Below are 19,747 nucleotides of genomic sequence, written 5' to 3' on the forward strand. Positions count from 1 at the left end.
AAAATGGTACAAAGCAATAAATATGCATAATAATGCCCATTTATTTTTGCCCTGAAAAAGAGTCTAGATGCTCTACATTAACAAAAATGTACCAGTTATGAAAACACATCTAATTCAATTCTCATTTGAAAATTTCATCCAATCTCATTCCAAATTAATTTTACTTCTTTGCAATAAAAAGAGCACTTCGTGTACAAAATAAAAAGGGCTATTAAGTATTAACTTAAGAAATTTATTTACCATCATTTACCTTCATTTTTTAAATAATTTTGATCTTCAATATCAACTTAAGAAATTTATTTACCATCATTTACCTTCATTTTTAAAATAATCTTTGATCTTATAATAATTCAGATCTTTGAAAGCAAAAAAAAAATTATGTAGAGAATTACCAAAGAGCAAAAAAATGCATTCTGCTTTCTGAATAGATTGAAAATAACTTTCTTTATAATTATTACCATCATCACAAGCCTAGTATTTTTTCACATTATAACTCATAACACATGGTCTAGAATTAATCTGTAACATTTGCATTCTCCTATTCCATAAAGAGTAAGAAAATATTGTCTCCATCATCATCTTCTCTTATTTTTATTCTTCATGGCTGCCTTGAGCAGTTTATCAAATTCACTCTCTTCTGGTCCCTCGTCTTTAGCAGAAGCATCATCTTCCTCCTTTTCTCTGTTTCCATGGTAACCATAGTCGAGATCCGCTGATGCATTGTTCAATGAATCTACATCAAACAACAAGCAAAATTTACAGATGGCTCATACAATATATCCATTTTCATAAACGCATCATTTTCCTTCAAATTTTATTTGTATGAAAATATGTAATTTGGGCTTCATGAAATTTGCTCCGCTCTATATTCCACACACTAATCAAATAACAAACTAACCCTGGGTTTAACTATACCCAACCCTAAATCTAAACCTAACATAAAATAAAACCCTAATGCAATCTGAACTCTAATCCTACATCTTATATGAAATCAAGCCTGGAGCAAATGTTGCAGGAGAAAATGTCTGTATCACTGCAATTTGGCTTTTGGGCCACAAGTGATTGTTTATTCAATAAACTCACTTTCTATTTTTTTTCATTCTGTCTAAAACTTTAAAAGATTTGAAAAACCTGCATAGTGATTAGTTACACAAAATAAATCTTATTCCCAACTACACTCCCAAATAGAATTTACATATGTTTAAATTTTTTTTTACCCTTTTCGTACATAGTAGCTAGCACAACTTAAAAAACAAATTGTACTTGTTCTTTTTTTTCTGATAATTGCTCATCTGTATCAAACTGATGTATCAATTCTCAAACAGTTGCAAAATATTTTGATTCATTTTTTTTAATGCTTATTGTTTCATGAATGCTCACAAAAAACCATCAAATGCTATTTGAGCAAAGTTTTGAGAATGGAGACAATTATTACAAAGTTCATAAACCCCAACAAGCAAGGTAAGCCTCGCTTTCTTACCAAAGCAATCCAGCTCAAAATGTTCAATCAAGTAATAAAAAGTCTTGTTAATCATCATTTCTGTTCTTCATTTGAGTAATTTTTATTTTCCTTACCAAGGTCTTCATATTTTTTTGTGCAGAACTTCCTTCTTCCTCCGAAGCAGAGGTCATACTTGGGCCAATTAGGGTCATGTCCAGCTGAAGACATTAATAAAAAAAAGGAATAAAAATCACAGCACAAATAGAACCTTACTACCAGCTGTTTTTTAGGTTTAAATGACTGGCGATCAAGGTCCTGTAACAAAAAGGTTAGCAATTAATTGTACACTTGATTTTCACAATTGATTGTACACTGTAGTCAATGCAATCACAGCATTGTGCAGCGCCATGAATGGGGACAATGATCACAATGCCTATTTCCTTTCTTTGATACAATCTAATGCCAATAATAGTAAATAAATAGAATAAAGTTATCATTTGCATGCATTAATTGTTACATAAGATCACTAAAAAGAAAGAAAAAATCTGTATAAAACATTAAAATATACTTGTACACATTTTTTGGTAACCCAGGGTACAGCGCAAAAATTAAAATAAATATTTCAACAAAATGGCGGATTGTTATTTGGTATCACAGGGTACCAAATACTGCATCAAATGTTCTACGATGGTTGCTAGGCTTTGTGTAACGGGCCCCTGTTCTTGTGCAAAGTGATATGTCCCGTGTAGCTGACACTTGTATGTGATCTAGGGCCCCACTTACAAAGAGTTACGATTGATCAAATCAATCATAACTCTATGGAAATCCATCAGTGTCATAATTTTTTTTTAAGAAAAACTTGAACAATGTCCTCTGTATGCAAGAGAAGCGCAGTGAATTTCAAGAAAACAATGAATGCATGAATATTCATCATAGCTAGAAAATATTTTGAACAAACATGCATAATAGATGTTGACATTGCTGGCCGTCCATAATCGGATCAATCGTAACTCTTTGTAAGACAGAGCCCAGATGTGTGTTAAGTCTTCAATGAAGTCATGTGTAAGGTTGTGCATAACTTATCGACAGCTTTACGAATTGCCATCTAAGTGTCTTATAGATTGACTTAGCAAAACCACCATGCTCATCCCCCTCCCCCCGTCCCAGAATATGTTCCATCTTGGTAAATCGACCAAAATCGTATATATTGCATCATCTCATGGCCAAACAGCACATATAACACAAACTCATCCATTTTATTTCACTAATTCTCAATTTTGATCATCATCACTGCAATTTCAATCAAATTTCTTAAAAACAATTAACAAATATAAACTGGTATCCCGACTATAATATTACATAGTTCACAGAACTTTGATATAATCATCCTATTGCATAGTCCTACTACAATAATGTAGAAAATGTAGACAAACTGTACCTGTAATGGCAGCAACAGCATCACACTTGTAGTGAAAGGTCACAAATCCATAGTTATCCCTGAAAAGAAACATACAAGGGGTTCATAGTGAAATTTTATATAGGGATAAATTACTGGATACTTTCCCAACACAAAAATACCTTGAAGATCCGATTTCTATTCCATCATTATATTTATTTGTATACAATTACATAGACAAGGTGGGTTGATTGATCAAAGAGGGTCTGCGGACCATAGTTATTAAGTTAACTTTTTCCATTCCCTGGCAGCTTGACCAGACGCGCCTGATACAACGTAATTTTGTCTTGAATTTTATATTATGATTTGTATGACTCTATTGCATTTTGTATTCACTTGTTTGTAATATTTTATTTGATTCTGTATGCCGAATAAAATAGTAATAATAATAAAAGTAGTGTCTTAGCCAGTTCAACTTTATAGACAAGAAAACCTTAAACAGCAAAACCATTATTGATCAGGCCTTGAAATGGTTCTGGAATCAATGAGATTGTATCTTGGCAAGAATAAAAATACAGAGTAATCAACAAATATTCTCATTAACTTCGTAGTGCAATTCCCATGTCTATCATGGAGCCCATGTGCTGTGTCATATACCACACAAAACTCAACTAGATTCTTTTGTCACACTTATATCTCAGTGAAACAGCCAACTATTCTTTTCTGAGCAGGGTTATGTGTAACTGTGAAATGCGCCACATAATCGCATCTTTTAATAGATAATTTCCACTTTACAACTTACATATCATTTCTAAAGTAGAGCTGAATTTTGTCAACAGGCCCAAACCGTGAGAACTGCTTCATGAGGTCCAATCTTGAGGTGTCATCCGAGATGTTACCTACGTACACAACACGCCTTTCCTCCTACAGATTATACATATAATAAATGCCATTTACAAATGAGAAAACCAAGAAAACTTGAATATACTACGATAACACATTATGTGTTTGAAAAAATAAATGCAAAGTTAAAGATATGTCTTTTCAATTGCATGAAACTGTAAGGGCTAATAGAATCAATTGTACATGAATTTTTCATTATGACAGACATTTCTCTTATCTGTTGCTGGATCTCTGACAAGCTTGTATTCTTTCAGTGCAACAGTTGCAGCAGAGATCCTACAGTCATAATGGATTCAAATTCTAACAAAAAGTATTCTGCTAATAATTCTTTCCAGCAATTGTTTGAAATAATCTGCCCTTTTTAATAGCAACTGGTTACTTCAAGAAAATATTCTTGGTTGTCAATTACAACTTACAAATTCTTGAAGTTGTTGAGCTGAATAGATGACCTCATTGCTGTTACCATGGGGATCATGCGTTCGGATTTGTGAATGAGATCTGAAAAAAAAATAACATACTCTCACTTTCAGAGGGTATTCTTGCAACACCCAAAGTATTCTCAGTGTATGGTATTACTCTGGAAAGTCCATCCAAATATCAGGCTAAATTAAAAAGTAGTAACAGAATAATATTTGAGAAAAAAAAACACAAGGGCAGAAATCTATCACATACCAGATAAACATTTTTTAAAACAATTTATAAGGTCATTCACAAGCTACACTGTACTCACACACATGCTGATAATACCTTGTATAGGGACAGTGATTTTCCGCGATCGCGGAAAACGGACGGAATTCACGGAAAAGGCCTTTTGAAACGGAAAGTGGCATTTCAAACGGAAAATCACGGAAAACGTATTTTCCCTCAAAATACACAGAATAGCAACAGAAATTACTCCAAAATAACAACAAAATGAGAATATTAAATGGCCACAAAACCCCAGAAAATACGATCTCACTTCGCTACAATCATGACAATTCACACATCGTGATTGCTCTCGACATCAGCACACTCGATAATACCCCGCGATCGTACTCGGCCGGCCGGGTTGAGCTTCACATCGCTTCAGATCGCTCAACTGCACGGTCGTGTGTTGCTGCCCTCTACGTTTGAAGATGTAACAGCACGATATCGTGGTCTTAAAATCCAAGATGGCGGATTGGCGAAAGTCGTTGACTGATGATAACGATGTCCAAAAAACCCCAAAATTATCGATGAAATTTAATTTCACCGTAAAATAATGCTTATTATGTGAAAGGTGAGGATGTATGCATGCTAAATCAGTTTGAAAAATCATTAAATACACCAGCATAGATCCGATTAGAATGGATTCTATTGTGTTGTTGGTACAGTAGCAGATACAAATTTTGGCCAGAGCGAGTGTATGCGCTTTGATTTTGCTATTCAATGTGTAAACGGAATTGTCACTTTTCCGTGTGTACAACGTCTATGGGGAAACAGAATTTCCGTTTTCTGACGTGCTGAAACGGAATTTGTGATTTTCTGAAACGGAAAAGGCCATTTTTTGAAACGGAAAATCACTGTCCCTACTTGTATCATAAATTCCAAAAAATAAGACTCTCTTTTTCTTGTTCAAAGTGAAAACGAGTGTTTCACAAACACATTTAAATGAAATAATATGCCAGATTTTTGATAAGTCATGCAAATGTATAATCATTAGGAATTTCAAACAAAAGACTTTTGAAAAAGACTTAAAGATCACAGTATATAGGGAACAGTCCCATGAATGAGTCTTAAGTGACCTGAAAAAAATGAATACATCTCTTTATCTTTAGATGGATTATTGATAAAAGTTCCATTGCAGGTTTTCTCTCATTTATCTGTAATTTAAAAACCATATAGATGCTTGGGTGGAAAATTCCTCTAAAAAAAAAAGCGAACGGGCTTTCAATAAAATTTACACTACATGTCATGTCCAACTTGCCATCCGTAAGATATGAAAAAAAAGAAAAATGTTTTGCATTCGAGCAGAGAAGAATCAGAATAAGAATCATTTATAATTAGGTTTCACAGCAAATCTTCAATTCACAGATACCCTTCTAATGTATTGATACTGATAATTTGCCGTCACAAATATCTTTAAAGGTCAAGTCCACCTCAGAAAAATGTTGATTTGAATCAATAGAGAAAAATCAGACAAGCACAATGCTGAAAATTTCATCAAAATCGGATGTAAAATAAGAAAGTTATGACATTTCAAAGTTTCGCTTATTTTTAACAAAATAGTTATATGAACGAGCCAGTTACATCCAAATGAGAGAGTCGATGATGTCACACACTCACTATTTCTTTTGTTTCTTATTGTTTGAATTATACAATATTTCAATTTTTACGAATTTGATGATTAGGACCTCCTTGCCTGAAGCACAAAATGTTAAAATAATGGAATTCCACTTGTTCAGGGAGGAATGAAACTTCATTTCACATGACAATGACTAGAAAAGAACAATATTTCATATTTTATATAATAAAATACGAAAGAATTAGTGAGTGATGTCATCAACTCTCTCATTTGGATATAACTGGCTCGTTCATATAACAATTTTGTTGAAAATAAGCGAAACTTTAAAATGCCATAACTTTCTTATTTTACATCCGATTTTTATGAAATTTTCAGTGTTATGCTTGTTGAATTTTTCTCTTTTTATTCAAGTCAGGTTTTTGTTGGGGTGGACTTGTCCTTTAATTAGTTCTTCACGAGCCAAAATGGTTGGTCTTTTTAAGTTTTAGAGTTCATCTTTCCCTTCCTTTTTCATGAATATATTCATACTGTGAACACACTGCCATTGCTTACCTGTTGTTATTGTCTCTATGTCTACTACGAGGACGTGACCTTGACCTAGATAATGATCTCCTACTTGATGACCTTCCTCTTGACCTTGAATGTGGTGACCTACTAAATCTCCTACTTGATGATCTACTAGTTCTGATTGGGGACCTGGACAAAGAACGTGAATATGATCTTGATCTTCTACTGTAGTCTCTAGGGGATCTCGATCGCGACCGTGGTCTTGATCTGGAGCGAGAATACGATCTAGACCTTGAACGTGATCTTGAGTAAAAGGGGGACCTCGAATATGATCTCGACCTGGATCGTGAGAAGGAACGTGATCTGGATCGTGAGAAGGAACGTGACCTGGATCGTGAAAATGAGCGGGAATGTCTGTGAGAATCAAAATCACTGTGGGATGAATAGGCAGGAGACCTTGAGCGAGAGTACGATGGGGAACGGGAGTTCCGTGACCGTGCAGAGCAAACACTGTCTCTAGTTCGTCTCCTTCTTTGCACACGCTGGTTCGGATTCCTAGATCGCTTGTCATGTTCAAGATCACTTTCACCTGGATTATGGGAGCGTTCCGAACACGAGCTGCAACAAGAACTATCGGACTGGGATGACAATGAGTTTTTCCTTCGCGAGTCACGGTAAGAACGACAATGGCGTCGTCGAATGTGCAATCTACTCTTCCTCTCCTTGCTCGAGTCTGGTATTTTCCCACCATCATTCTCACTACTAACGAAAATATTCTGGTCATATCCTTGATGTACCTGTTTGGAGGGGCCCTCACTGTTTATTTCACGGTACATACCCACTAGGAGCTTCTTTGAAAAGTACCCTGGTATCTTATCAAACAGCGGAACAACCGCCGCCGGATTGGCCTTTGGTACCTTTCCATCACCGACTTCAACAACGCCAGGGTTTGGTGACATACTTGCTGGTGACAAACTACGTGGTGAACTACTCACAGATGAACTCTTTGACGGACTATCCACGCCATTGACTTTCTTCTTGATTCTGTACTTATACTTGTAGTACGCTCGTCTCTCTTCTTTGGTCATCTGGTTAGGTAAGTCAGATCCGGTGCTCTTCTCTGAGGCAGCAGGACTCATGCAGTAGTCGTGCTCCATACTGAGGTACTTCGGAGCAGGAATCAGGTGTTTCAAGTTGAACGGGATAGGTGAAGCTGCGTGGGTGCTCCTGGCAAGCTGAATCGCTTTGCTGACCTCATGATTCTGGGAAACCTGTTTGGGTTTGACTTTCTTTGCTGGTAGAGTTGTAGGGTCAAGAAGAATAGCCCCTTTCCTCTTCACTGGCGCAATCTTCTTGATAACTTCCGCAGGGCTTGGGAGTTCCTTCATCTTGGTAACGATCCTACACATTTTAACATAAAGAAAATAGGGGAATACTGTCAAAATGAGGAAGGAAAAAAAATTTAAGGGAAGACTTATGTAATAATAACATACTGTCTCATGACTATCACCAGTAGCAGTAACCCTGCTAGGGTGACAAGGTCCTGAAAGGATTTTGTTCTTGAAATCCTAGTGTGTTGTAAAAGAATGCCAGGCTAAAGACATATCATAATGTAATATACCATCACAGTATACATAATACCTGTCGTTGTTAATCAGCTTGTATTCGTTACATGTATAGAACGCTAACAACAAGCTACTGCTTTGGGGGGCTCCCTAAATATTTTTACTTTGTGTTATCTTCGGTTATTTTGTTCTTTGAATAAAATTTTAACTTTTATGTACTTTTAAATTGTTTAATCAATAAATGAAATGAAATATGAACTACACAAGAACTGTATCAACATTGTAAACAAAATCCAACAAATCCAAAACTTTCCAATAACAGAATAATTGGGGGCAAATTTAAAACAGAAATATTAAAGTCACAAATATTCACAAACAAATATTGGCTGTGAGAAATATGTCATATACCAATATCCCACCCCCCCCCCAAAAAAAAAAGTTAGTATTCTGTCATGTCAGATCATTTACCTTGGATCCCTCATTGATGGCTTTGGTGCTGGTGAGGAAGCTGGTTGTGGAACTGGTTTTACACGTGGCTGCTCACTCTCTTCAAACTGCTCCAAGAGGCTTTTCAGATCACATGCTTCAATTCCTACAAATACATAGATTGAAATGAGAATTGATCAAAACCTGCATACATGTAAATGAACAAAAAAATGTTTCTTAATTTTATGGGGGGGGGAGTCTCAGGACACCTAAAGCACAATGACTGGCAAGAAAGGTTTGCGATTGATTAATACTGTTGATCACGCAAAAAAAATCGTGAAAATATCGCCCATAAGATATTATCTACACAATTGCAGAGTTCTTTTTACTCAAATAGTGTAGTTTCAATGATTATACTAATCATGCATGAAATGTTTTTTCCTGCTCTAAATCATCAAAGTGGTAGGTTACTGTGATACCTACCAACATCTAAAATATCATCTTTATGGTATTGCTTGGTATCGCTGCTCAGGTTTTGAGGTACTTCAAGCAGATGGACCAATCCAGAGCCTTGACTGAAGTCATCTCCCACATGCTCAATGGTGACATTGAATCCTTCACCTGGGTCCACACTGAAGAGGGAAAATGGGTTGTGTATTAGTAGGTGATTTCATGTTTAATGTTGCATGGGGTGTTGGTTAATTTGAAGGCACAAACCCCCTGGTTGGCCAAAAGGGGTCTGAATTTATAGATGAAGCTGACTGGGACTTATGTAAATAAACTTCCCACGGCCAAGAAATTATCATGGCACATTGGAACTTGTAATAGACTTGCTTTAAAACTGATTTATTAACTATGTACCATTCAATTCACAATTAAATTGAACTCTGGACCTTCAAATTTTGTAGTCTGACATATATCATTGAATCCCAACTAAAATAACCTAAACAGACTGGTTGAATTCCAAATAAGGTTGAATATAACAAGTTAAATACTGCATCACAATTCTTTTCTTAAAAGATGCACTTATCTATGGCACAATAGGCTGTAAAATGCCATGGGATGGTCTACACAATACATGTAAATCCATAGCACTCCTCCTGGTACAAAGAGTGATATACAACATACATTGTGCTTCGATTCAAAGGACCATAGGCTAATACCATGGTCACATTTGTTCTACGGCGGCCGTACGGCGAGTCGAAAACAGCCGTTTTTACAATTTTTGTACCAGCTACATATAGGTGGCTTGAATAAAAATTAATAAAACGACTGTTTTCGACTCGCCGTACGGCCGCCGTAGAACAAATGTGACCATGGTATTAGTATAGGGAAATCTTAAATCAGTAACAAATTCCTGTGGGTGAAGTAATATTCCTTTGAATGTTAAGGGACCGGAGTATTCAAAACAATGTGACACTGAATCTTACACATGACCATGGAAAAGTAGCTTTAAAGAAAATTGACAAGTCGGAGAAGCAGATAAGTGGAATGTTAACAAAATCAGAAAAGTGAGAGAGTTGGGAGTTTTAAAGAGGTAGTTCTAGAAGTTCTAGTCACTAAAAATATTTTAAATTGTCAACATAAGTCAGTGTTGAAGGGAGGACCAACTCTTATTTGCTCCAACACCCCAAAAATGACTAAAATATCTGTTTTGAAGGTCTCACTCCAGATGTATTTAACTAATGCATCAAAGCAATAGTCATGAAGTGGTAGTTACATGCACGTGTCATTCTTTCTTACCAAGATTCGTCACTGTCACTGCCCTCTACATCCAAGACTCCATCATATTCCAAGAGACCTCCATGGCCGAGCAGATCTGTGCCTGATGCATCAGAAAACTCCTCTGGGACAGCAACCAGTTCAAACTTGCTCAGATCATAGCCTTCATTCTGCATTAGCTGATGCCATTCTAGACCAGCATCGGGTGGATCCCCGAATTCAAAAGAATTATTTACTTGGGCCATATCGCCCACAGGTTGTCTGCTGGAACGAAAATCAATAGGGAATAAATGTTTGAAAAGTATTAATTTCAGGTTCTGTTCCTCTTTGGTTTCAAGATTTCTCTGACAACTAGTTTTTGTTAGCCACTTAGCCAGGTGGCATTTGAGGAGTAAAAACACGAGAGGTTACACTCCAAGACCCCTTGCACAAAATTGCATGTTCCGCGCACACATCTAATGTATATACGTACATCCGGTTAGCGATGCTGCTTCATAGAACAATTTATAAATAACTGCATCTTCAAAACTGCATCACTAACCGGATGTACCTCATAATTAAGTGGTTCAAGGGTCAGGCCTATTGTCTTTGCTTTGTTGACAAATGGTTCGAGGGATCTACAAGAGATCGGTCTGGTAAGAAACAGCTCATTTTTACCATTTATAGTGAAATAATTTTTATCCCCGTAATATGCATTACGCGCGTGAAGGTTCATAGATAAATACAATTCATCCCTACAAACCAATTTCACCCTCTAATTATGGATTTCCTAGGGAAATCCATCCGGGTGTGTACATGCAGGTCTCGCTGCTGCAGCGTCTATGGAAAGAGAGTCAAGGCTCCATGTCTGTTAGAGTATGTCAAAAAATATTTTTAAATATTGCACATGGACTCATGGAGTCCTCTAATGGCAATGTTCAGACTTTTTGGGGAGGCTTAATTTCTCTTGATTCTCGTTCTTGAACTAGTAGATAAATAAATTGATGAATTTTGGCACAGCAAGTTTGTTCAGTTGGTGGACACAATTGTTCACCATATAAATAAAACTGAATTGATTGTTCAGTGTTTTGGGGGCTCACGTGCAGAATACCCAACCACCATGAAGTTGACTATGCAAATGCATGAGAAGTTTCTGTGCCTCATTCCAGAAGTGGTAGGTTATTTTCTGCATGTTAGCCAAAAAAATTCTTAAGAAAAAAATGGGCAACACACTTTAAAACCACCACATGCACAGGTTTGAAAATAGGGCAATAATTACATTTTTAGGATCGCTCTGGTGAATAAAATGCCTTGGCCAGGATTATTATCACCAAACCGCTAGTAAAAATAAAGCATGACAACCAATTTACATGTTGTAACAGAGACCGAAGCTTTTGGTCTAGGTTTTTCCTAGACCAAAAACTTTGGTCTCTGTTATGTTGGCTGTTCCGCTGAACTCCGTTGGCTCCACCCACTCACACGTATTGTGAGGTTAGTATTAGTACATGTATACTAACCTCACACCATGAACCACATTTGGAAGTGGATTTCAAACTAGTGGGTCATGCATGCTGCGATCCCACTTCTGGTGTCCACAACACACTACTTCTATGGCTTAATTTTTCTGTGCACGGCGGCATGTAGTGAACCCTTGACTTGAGTGCCACTCATCAATTACAGAGAGTCTCTGTAGTGAGAGACCGAAATTCTTCTACATGTAGCTCGATCTGTACAGCGAGCATGGTGAGTGACTCCATGGCCATAATCCATGTTTATGACAATAATTTGGATAAAACAGGGAAGTTGTGGGATAGCCATAGAAAGTCACAGTATTTTTTATTTCCCCTTTTTTAGTTTTAAGTTCATTTTCCCTGTTTTGGTGCATTTCATTTTCAAGCCAAAACGGAATAATGTCGATCTTTATTTTCGTACAAAACATTTCTTTTTATATATTTTTACGAAATAAAGACAAAAATTGATGAGCCCGAGGAGGATTTTGCATTGTTAACCCCCTAATATATATTAGGCAGTGTATACAGCCACACGCGTGTGTCTTTACCATCCAGCCACACGCGTGTGGTTATATCCAGAACACCTATCTGTGGATACCGCCACACGCCGCCAGTAATAACAGTAAAACACGTATGTAGGTCTGACCGTCTATATCACAATCAAAATAACCTCATTTCTTCATTAAATTCTTACATTCTAAACCCCTTTGATATCCTTAGATCGTTTCAACTTCATTCTCACCGTCTTCTCTCCTTGCTTTTCTTGTCTTGTTACAAAAGGCCGCCTGTTAAATAGCAAATTTCCACACTTTTTCTACTTGTGTCGATTCTCTACTGATCTAGGCTATGTGCGCGTACGTACGAAACTCGGGATTCGTGCATGCTTAACGCTTGGTACTTAATTCGTACCAAACGTAAACCCAAACTGTGTACGGTATGTCTACTACTGCGCTGCGCTAACGCTGTATGGGTCTGCCACCGCGTAGGAAGCCAGAATCGACACAAGTAGAAAAAGAGAATTTGCTGTTAAACAGACGACCGTTTGTAACAAGACAAGAAAAGCAAGGAGAGAAGACGGTGAGAATGAAATTGAAACGATCTAAGGATATCAAAGGGGTTTAGAATGTAAGAATTTAATGAAGAAATGAGGTTATTTTGATCGTGATATAGACGGTCAGACCTAGTGTTATTACTGGCGGCGTGTGGCGGTATCCACAGATAGGTGTTCTGGATATAACCACACGCGTGTGGCTGGATGGTAAAGACACGCGTGTGGCAGTATACACTGCCTATATTAATGCAGCCATGGCAATAGCAATTCATGGTGGCTGCACGATTGATAGCGAGCAGTCCGTGACTGTGTACGAGGAGAAATTTAAAAAAAAAAATTAAAATGTTATTAAGGCTAAGCATATTAGAACTCAAAACAGATGGCCATGATGGCTGCCAGCTGTCTAGGTTTTTCCCTGTCCAAAGACATGGCATAGCCTGATAAACCGCATGCAAAACATATGGCAGAGTACGTCAATCTCGCATCATCAGGCATTGCCATGTGCCTAGAGCTAGCCAGTCCGCCCAGCAGCGCAGCAAGCATTTCCCGGTATGGTACGGTACACCAACTTTAGTACAGTTACGGTAACTTCATGACTTCACAACAATCATCACAAATTTCGACTCGACGGTCATCTCTCTCATCATACCTCTCTTTCAAAAGACACAAGCGCAAAACTTTTACCATAAGCAAGTTTGTGGTCAAATAAAATAAGCGACAAACCTTTATTTTGAAGTGCAAAATAAGAAATGTCAGTCCAGGTTGATGAAGAAAAGGGCAAAACAAGCGTGAGGTCAACAGGAATCGTCTCTATTTTGTGTTAAGTACCACGTGGTTTAAATATACGGTACAGCGCTAGCGTGTAGCTAGTATAGCATGTGCATGTGATATGCGTACATGCAATTCCCATGTAGTAGCATGAAGCTAGTGCACATAGACTGAGATACACGTACATGTACGCAGGGATAGTTGTTCCATATCCCTGATGTACGTATGCGCAATGCATGTAGATGATGATATGTACGGCCTAGCCTGTATCATCATGGTACTTCTAAGGGCGCGGATTGCATTGTGTGTATACAATCATCACCACGTCATCGATATTCGTGGAATTCTCGACCTTGTGCAGCTCAGCTCGGAGCGGAGCTAGCTGCACAGCTGCGCAAAAATGAAATTCTTGGGAAAATTGTTTTCATTTTCCACCGGGGCTTTCACAAATGTAGGCGGCGTTGTGGGGCACCCTGAAAATAAAAAAAAGGAGAGGATTGATTTTTAAGGACACGTCGAGTAAAAGAAAGAAAATGATAGTTGGCCAAATGAGTTGGCGGTAATGGTCAAATATGACTGGTCCCCGGACTGGTCGCCATCCGGGGTCGCCATTAATTTTCAACAAACAACAAACAAGGGTACTCAGTAAACACCATAAGCAAAAGAAAGAATACATACGGTACATATACATACACACACGCATACATATATTGGCGGATCTCCGGGGTTAGGGTGGCTTAAACCCCCCCCCCCCTTGGCTGCCAAGTAAAAAAGTAAATTAATAAGCCAACCCCAAATTACCTTCATGTCGATCAGTACGTGGCTGGTACGTCCCAGGCTTGGGTGGGGGGGAGGCACACCCCCACCCTTGAGAGTCATAATCAAAATTTGTAATGTAAATATATCGTTTTAAGTGTCCCCTTTTGAAAGTGATCGAGGACTTTTTTTTGCTTGTCAAATGTTCATCGGGAAAATGTGCCCCCTTTAAGGTTCGAACATCATATGCTTAATCCACTCTTTAATTTACTGGCCCTAAACTGTGGAGTTCCTTATATACCAAAAGAAATTAAAAAATCAGTATCATTCCATTTCTTTATAGTTATACGTAATTTCATTTCGGAGGGACCTGTCCCCCCCCCCCTAAATTTTCGGTTGATAATTAACATTTTTTTTTTGCTTGTCAAAAAATTGCTTGTCATTTTTTACCTGTTTCCATCCTATATTTTTTGGCTTCCGCCACCAATGAACAGTATGGCCGGAGCTTAAAATTTATCTTTTCTTTTTTTTGTATTGTTTATGTCATTATACTTAAGTTATACCTTGGTCACATTTGCTCTACGGCGGCCGTACAGCGAGTCGAAAACGGTCGTTTTAACGTTTTTTTGCACCAGCTACGTGGTTTGAATAAAAATGAATAAAACGACTGTTCTCGACTCGCCGTACGGCCGCCGTGACCAAGGTATTACTATTCTAAATTATTTTCCCATACGCAACACTATTTGATTTTTTTATGAATGTGTTGATTTTTCTTAACAATTATTTTGAAAGTGAGAGCCATATTCACATGCTATCGTTAAGAAATGTCTATTTTGATAGCACTTATCTGTTTATTTTATGTTGGGTGCCTGATTCTAGACTTATTTTGTCTTCTTTGGCTCCCCACAGTAAAGTACATTTCTTTGTATTACTTTTGATCAACACGGTTCACTTTCCTTTTTCAATTATGTTTGTTTCCTATTCTGTACATATTTGTAATGTTTTTATATTATTGTGGAAATAAATGATTTGATTGATTTGAAAATCCCAGCCGCCCCTGCTGTGATGTCGTCACAAAAAAAACTTTTTTTTTTGCATTTCAGCGTTTTTGATACCATATTTTGGTAGTAAAATTTGGTAAGAATCGGTCCATGAGGGCATTAGATAATTATGATCTTATAATAAGCCCCATTGAAGTCAATTGGCCAGCCTGGTTCCTAACTTTAATTAAATAACACATTCATGATTCCCTATAGTCTCCTCGTTACTTGCTATTAAAAAAAGTACCAAAGTATGCTTATAAGATAATGAATGTACCTCATATCCCTGAGAAGAGGTATGATTATTGGAAAAGTCAATTTGTTGTTCCTAAAGAAACCATTTGGGAGAACTAGGTTCATAATATCAATTTCACTTGTACTATTGACACTGGATTGCGCTCTTTTTATTTTAAAATATTTCATAAAACAATAGCATTGAATTATTTTTTATATTCAAAATCAATAGAAAGGAATCTCCCAACTATATTTTGTGAAAAGAAAGTAGAAACGATTGTACACTTATTTTGTGAATGTGAAAAAGTGACTCCATTTTGGAAATATGTTACAAATTCATTAGACCGTAAAGGCAATGTTATTAATCTTACGAATTTTGAAAAACTGTTTGGTATAATAACTGATAAGTTTGTAACTTACATTTTATTGAATGTGAAATATTACATATATATTCGTAAATTTAGAGGTGATACTCCAAATGTTGAATCCTTATCAAAATCTCAAAGGGAAACTGAATACTCTATGGCCCAAAAAAGAAAAAAGCTCGTTTTACATAAAAAAAAATGGAGATTTGAGCTTTGAAGAAGTTCACTTGTAAAACATGTTGAATTTTTTTTATACCCCGCAAGTACATGTTAATATTTTGCCACGGCTCATTATACCTGATATATTGGTTGTAAGGGTTCAGACTCTGATTGTTTTGGTTTTGGATTATGTTGTTGTTATCTTTTTGTTTGTTTGATTGCGATCATGTCTAATTATGTAAATATTGTGATTTCTTGTAATTGATTATTTATGAAAACAATAAAAACATAACCAGGCCAATAATACATTAACTTCAAAATGTTCCCTTTCTAAAACAAATCAATAATAAAACTCGTGCTTAGATTACATTCATTTACAGTATTTATATCGAGACTATATAGTCTTCAGATTGGAATATATAAAATTGTCAGCTAGCTCTTCGTCCTCGCATCAGGGTCGTACAGCTAGGGTCGGTGGCGGGGGGGGGGGACAAGAGCAAAAACTTGTCCGGTCGTATCTCATGCTCTGAACAACAGAATTTGTTATGATTGTGCCCGAGCATTAGGACGAATTTCAATGCGTGATAAGGACAAAAAAGCAGCTTAATATAAGTCTCGAGCAAGCGAAGCGAGCGAGAAAAAATCACCCTTTCATGATAATCTAACTTTGATATTTTGACATGCGGTATTCAGAAAATAACATCACATCTTACATCTTTCCTTTCATCTTTTCTTTTTTGTTCTCGTTTGTAGAACTTTTGGGGCCAGTGCTATGCGGATCGGGTCTGGGGCACTGGTGGCACCAGGAATTTTAACCTAGGGGGAGGCAAAAAAAAATTGGGGGGCTGGGGCAACACACGATTTTTTTGCCTATTTCACAAAATCAAGCTATATAGAAACGTGAGCTAATTTTTTTTAAATATAGGCCCTACTTATTTTGAAAAGATAGATGTTAACTGTTTGCATTGGGTCATGAAGATGATATTTCATTAAATAAATAATGCGAGCGCGAAGCGCGAGCTGCCACTGATATTCTGAGATGATAACTAGACGTTGTAAGCACTTTAAAAAAAATGGATGGCTATCTAACGGAGCGCGTAGCGCACGCTGAAATTTTTTTTGATTTATGAAAATTATAAATACACAGGATGTGTATCTAGCAAAAACGAATAATTAAAATTCTAATCGCGAGAAGCATATATTGACTTGAACACTGGACTTTTAAGCCCAATGTGTACAGATTATTTATCTATCTCATGCAGTCAACAGTTACTGCGAGCGCGTAGCGCGAGGGAAATGAATTTTATATAATGACCTGAAAGATTTATGTTGACAAAACTGTTGGGAACTAACAGTGAATGGATGAGAAAGTTTTTAAAATTTAAAGAACAGAAAAGCTGTTTTGATCGAGCACTTTGCAGCTTTAGTAGGATGCTTAAAACAACATTTACTATACATTTTTTTTCGAAATTTCGGAAGGGGCAATTGGGGCCAATTCACTGGGGACAAATGCCCGTACCTCCCTCTTGGTGCCGTCACTGGTCCGGGAGGAGCTCCCGGAACCTCGTGACATTTAAAACATTGCAGATGGCCAGTTTTTATCAAGCCGCGGATAGATACACACCATAATTCAACGCAATTGCGGATAGTAAAAACCGGGAGTTAAAAAGTCGCCAGTGAGCGAAGCGAGCCAGAAAAAAATTGGCCTTTTCAAATGATTTTGAATTGAAATATTGTTATTTACCCACACATTATTCAACTCATTCTGAATCAAAATTTATGGACGACTTTCACCCGGGCGTATCTACCGGGGGAGGGGGGGGGGCACTTGCCCCAGGCGCCTCTTCCAAGCTATAGGGGCGCAAATAAAGCAAGGAAAAAATAAAAGAAAAGGCAAAGGAATAAAGGCACAACAAAATAATGAAAACCACTGGTGATAAATCATTTAGTAAATAAATCTTGTATGTGTTTACCAAGGGATGAATATCGTGCCAAATATTAATTAATGATACATTCATTCTCTTCAAGAATTCCAACAAACACTCCTTATAAAATGTTGCTTTCTTGAAATGCAAATACTAATTTCTTTGTGGGAGGTTATCTTGACAAACTCTACTTTGGGGTTTTTATAATTTCCCTATTTCCTCTGTTTAAATGTTGACTTATTGTATACATTGGTTTACATTTGCTCAATTATGTATTTTATGAATTTTTATATTGTGATTTTTATTTGGAAATAAATGAATTGAACTGAACTGAACTGAAAAATAAAAATTACGACATATTTTCATCTAGCTGCGGGTTTGCATTTGTTACGTTATACTCTTCATTAATTCTTACAAACAAGTTTTGATATATACTTTTTTGTTGTTTTTGTCGAAGATTTTCATCACGCGCTGATTTCATAAGGGAGATAGAAATCCTCTTCATTGATTTTTAAAAATAATCATTAAAATGTCCCTTTATAGGTGAGAATAAATTAAAAAAACTAGCTCGCGCTCGAAGAGATATCCTTTTCATGAATTAAAACAAATAGTCCTTGAAATTCTTTCCCTTTCCAATTCTGCTTGCATTAATTGCGAAGTTATATACGCATCGTGGGATTACTTCCCCGTCTTACAAAGAGTTACGCGATTGACACTAATCAATCGTAACTATGCCAGCAAAGTCAACATATAAAATACATGTTCGTTCAAAGAGAATTTCTAAATATGAATGTATATCCATAAATTAATTGATTTCTTGACAATTTGGTGTGTTTTCCTTTGTTTAAGACAGTACATTTTGCAAATATCTGTAGAAAAAAGGGGACATCCCGATAGACCGCGGGTCCGATAGTCCGCGGGTCCGATAGACCGCGGGTCCGATAGTCCGCATGCATGCCTCTAAAATTATGATCAGATATATCAAATGTCATCGAGAGGTCCAAAGGTCAAATGATACGAGACCATGGGGTTCTATCAGGTGCGGATCCATGGGGGCGAGGGAGAACTGCCTCCCCCCCCCCCCACCGCTCAAAAAAGAGGGGGAGAGGCCGCGGGGAAAAGGAGAGAATAAAAAGAGAGAGGAAGATGGGAAAAGAAGATAATAGAAAAGAGAGTAAGAGGGGGAAAGGAAAGACAAAGAAAAAGGGAGAAGAACAGGGGGAAAGAAGAGAAAAAAAGAGAGGAGGGGAAAAGGAAGAGAAGAAAAGAAAGCTAGGAGAAAGGAAAAGGAGGAAAAAGAAGAAAAAAAAAGAGGAAGGAAGAGAAGAATATTTAAATAGAGAGGAAGATGGGAAGAAAAATAAGAAAAAGGAGAGATAGAGGAAGAGGGGAAAAGAAGAGAATAAAAAGAGAGAGAGTGGAAGGGGGAGGGAGAGAAGAAAAAAAAATAAAAGAGAAAAAGGGGAAAGGAAAAAAAAGAAAGAGGGATAAGTAATGGAGGAAAGGGGAAAAAAGAGGGAAAAGAAAGAAAGGAAAAGAATTAGAAAAAATAGGAAGAGAATAATATTAAAAAGAGAGAAAGATGGGAAGAAAGATAAGAAAAAGAGAGATGGAAATGAATGTCGAATGTCCCATTGGGGGATTTGAAATCTCATCTTTTCAGGTTGGAATATCATTTTTTTTAGTTTAATCGTTTAAATATGTATCGTCTTAATGACTAACTTTTCGACCAGTCC

The 19,747-nt window shown here is 36.9% G+C and overlaps 1 protein-coding gene across 2 annotated transcripts; it reads right to left on the reverse strand.

Moving 5' to 3' along the window:
* Positions 1-304: 304 nt before the first annotated feature.
* On the reverse strand, positions 305-13,718 carry LOC121424806 (peroxisome proliferator-activated receptor gamma coactivator-related protein 1-like). Of its 2 annotated transcripts, none has more exons than XM_041620593.1 (10): positions 13,488-13,718; positions 10,245-10,484; positions 8,985-9,133; positions 8,544-8,667; positions 6,556-7,911; positions 4,157-4,238; positions 3,640-3,761; positions 2,880-2,938; positions 1,576-1,659; positions 305-733 (listed from the first exon to the last, which is right to left on the reverse strand). In XM_041620593.1, the coding sequence occupies exons 2-10, from the start codon at positions 10,466-10,468 to the stop codon at positions 576-578; spliced, it is 2,358 nt and encodes a 785-aa protein (XP_041476527.1). In that variant the 5' UTR covers positions 10,469-10,484; positions 13,488-13,718; the 3' UTR covers positions 305-575. The 2 variants fall into 2 exon arrangements, with proteins under 2 accessions (XP_041476527.1, XP_041476526.1); XM_041620592.1 differs by having other exon boundaries at positions 10,245-10,487.
* Positions 13,719-19,747: the final 6,029 nt, after the last annotated feature.

The sequence above is a fragment of the Lytechinus variegatus genome, chromosome 12, assembly GCF_018143015.1.
Source record: "Lytechinus variegatus isolate NC3 chromosome 12, Lvar_3.0, whole genome shotgun sequence".
Taxonomy (NCBI): Eukaryota; Metazoa; Echinodermata; class Echinoidea; order Temnopleuroida; family Toxopneustidae; genus Lytechinus; species Lytechinus variegatus.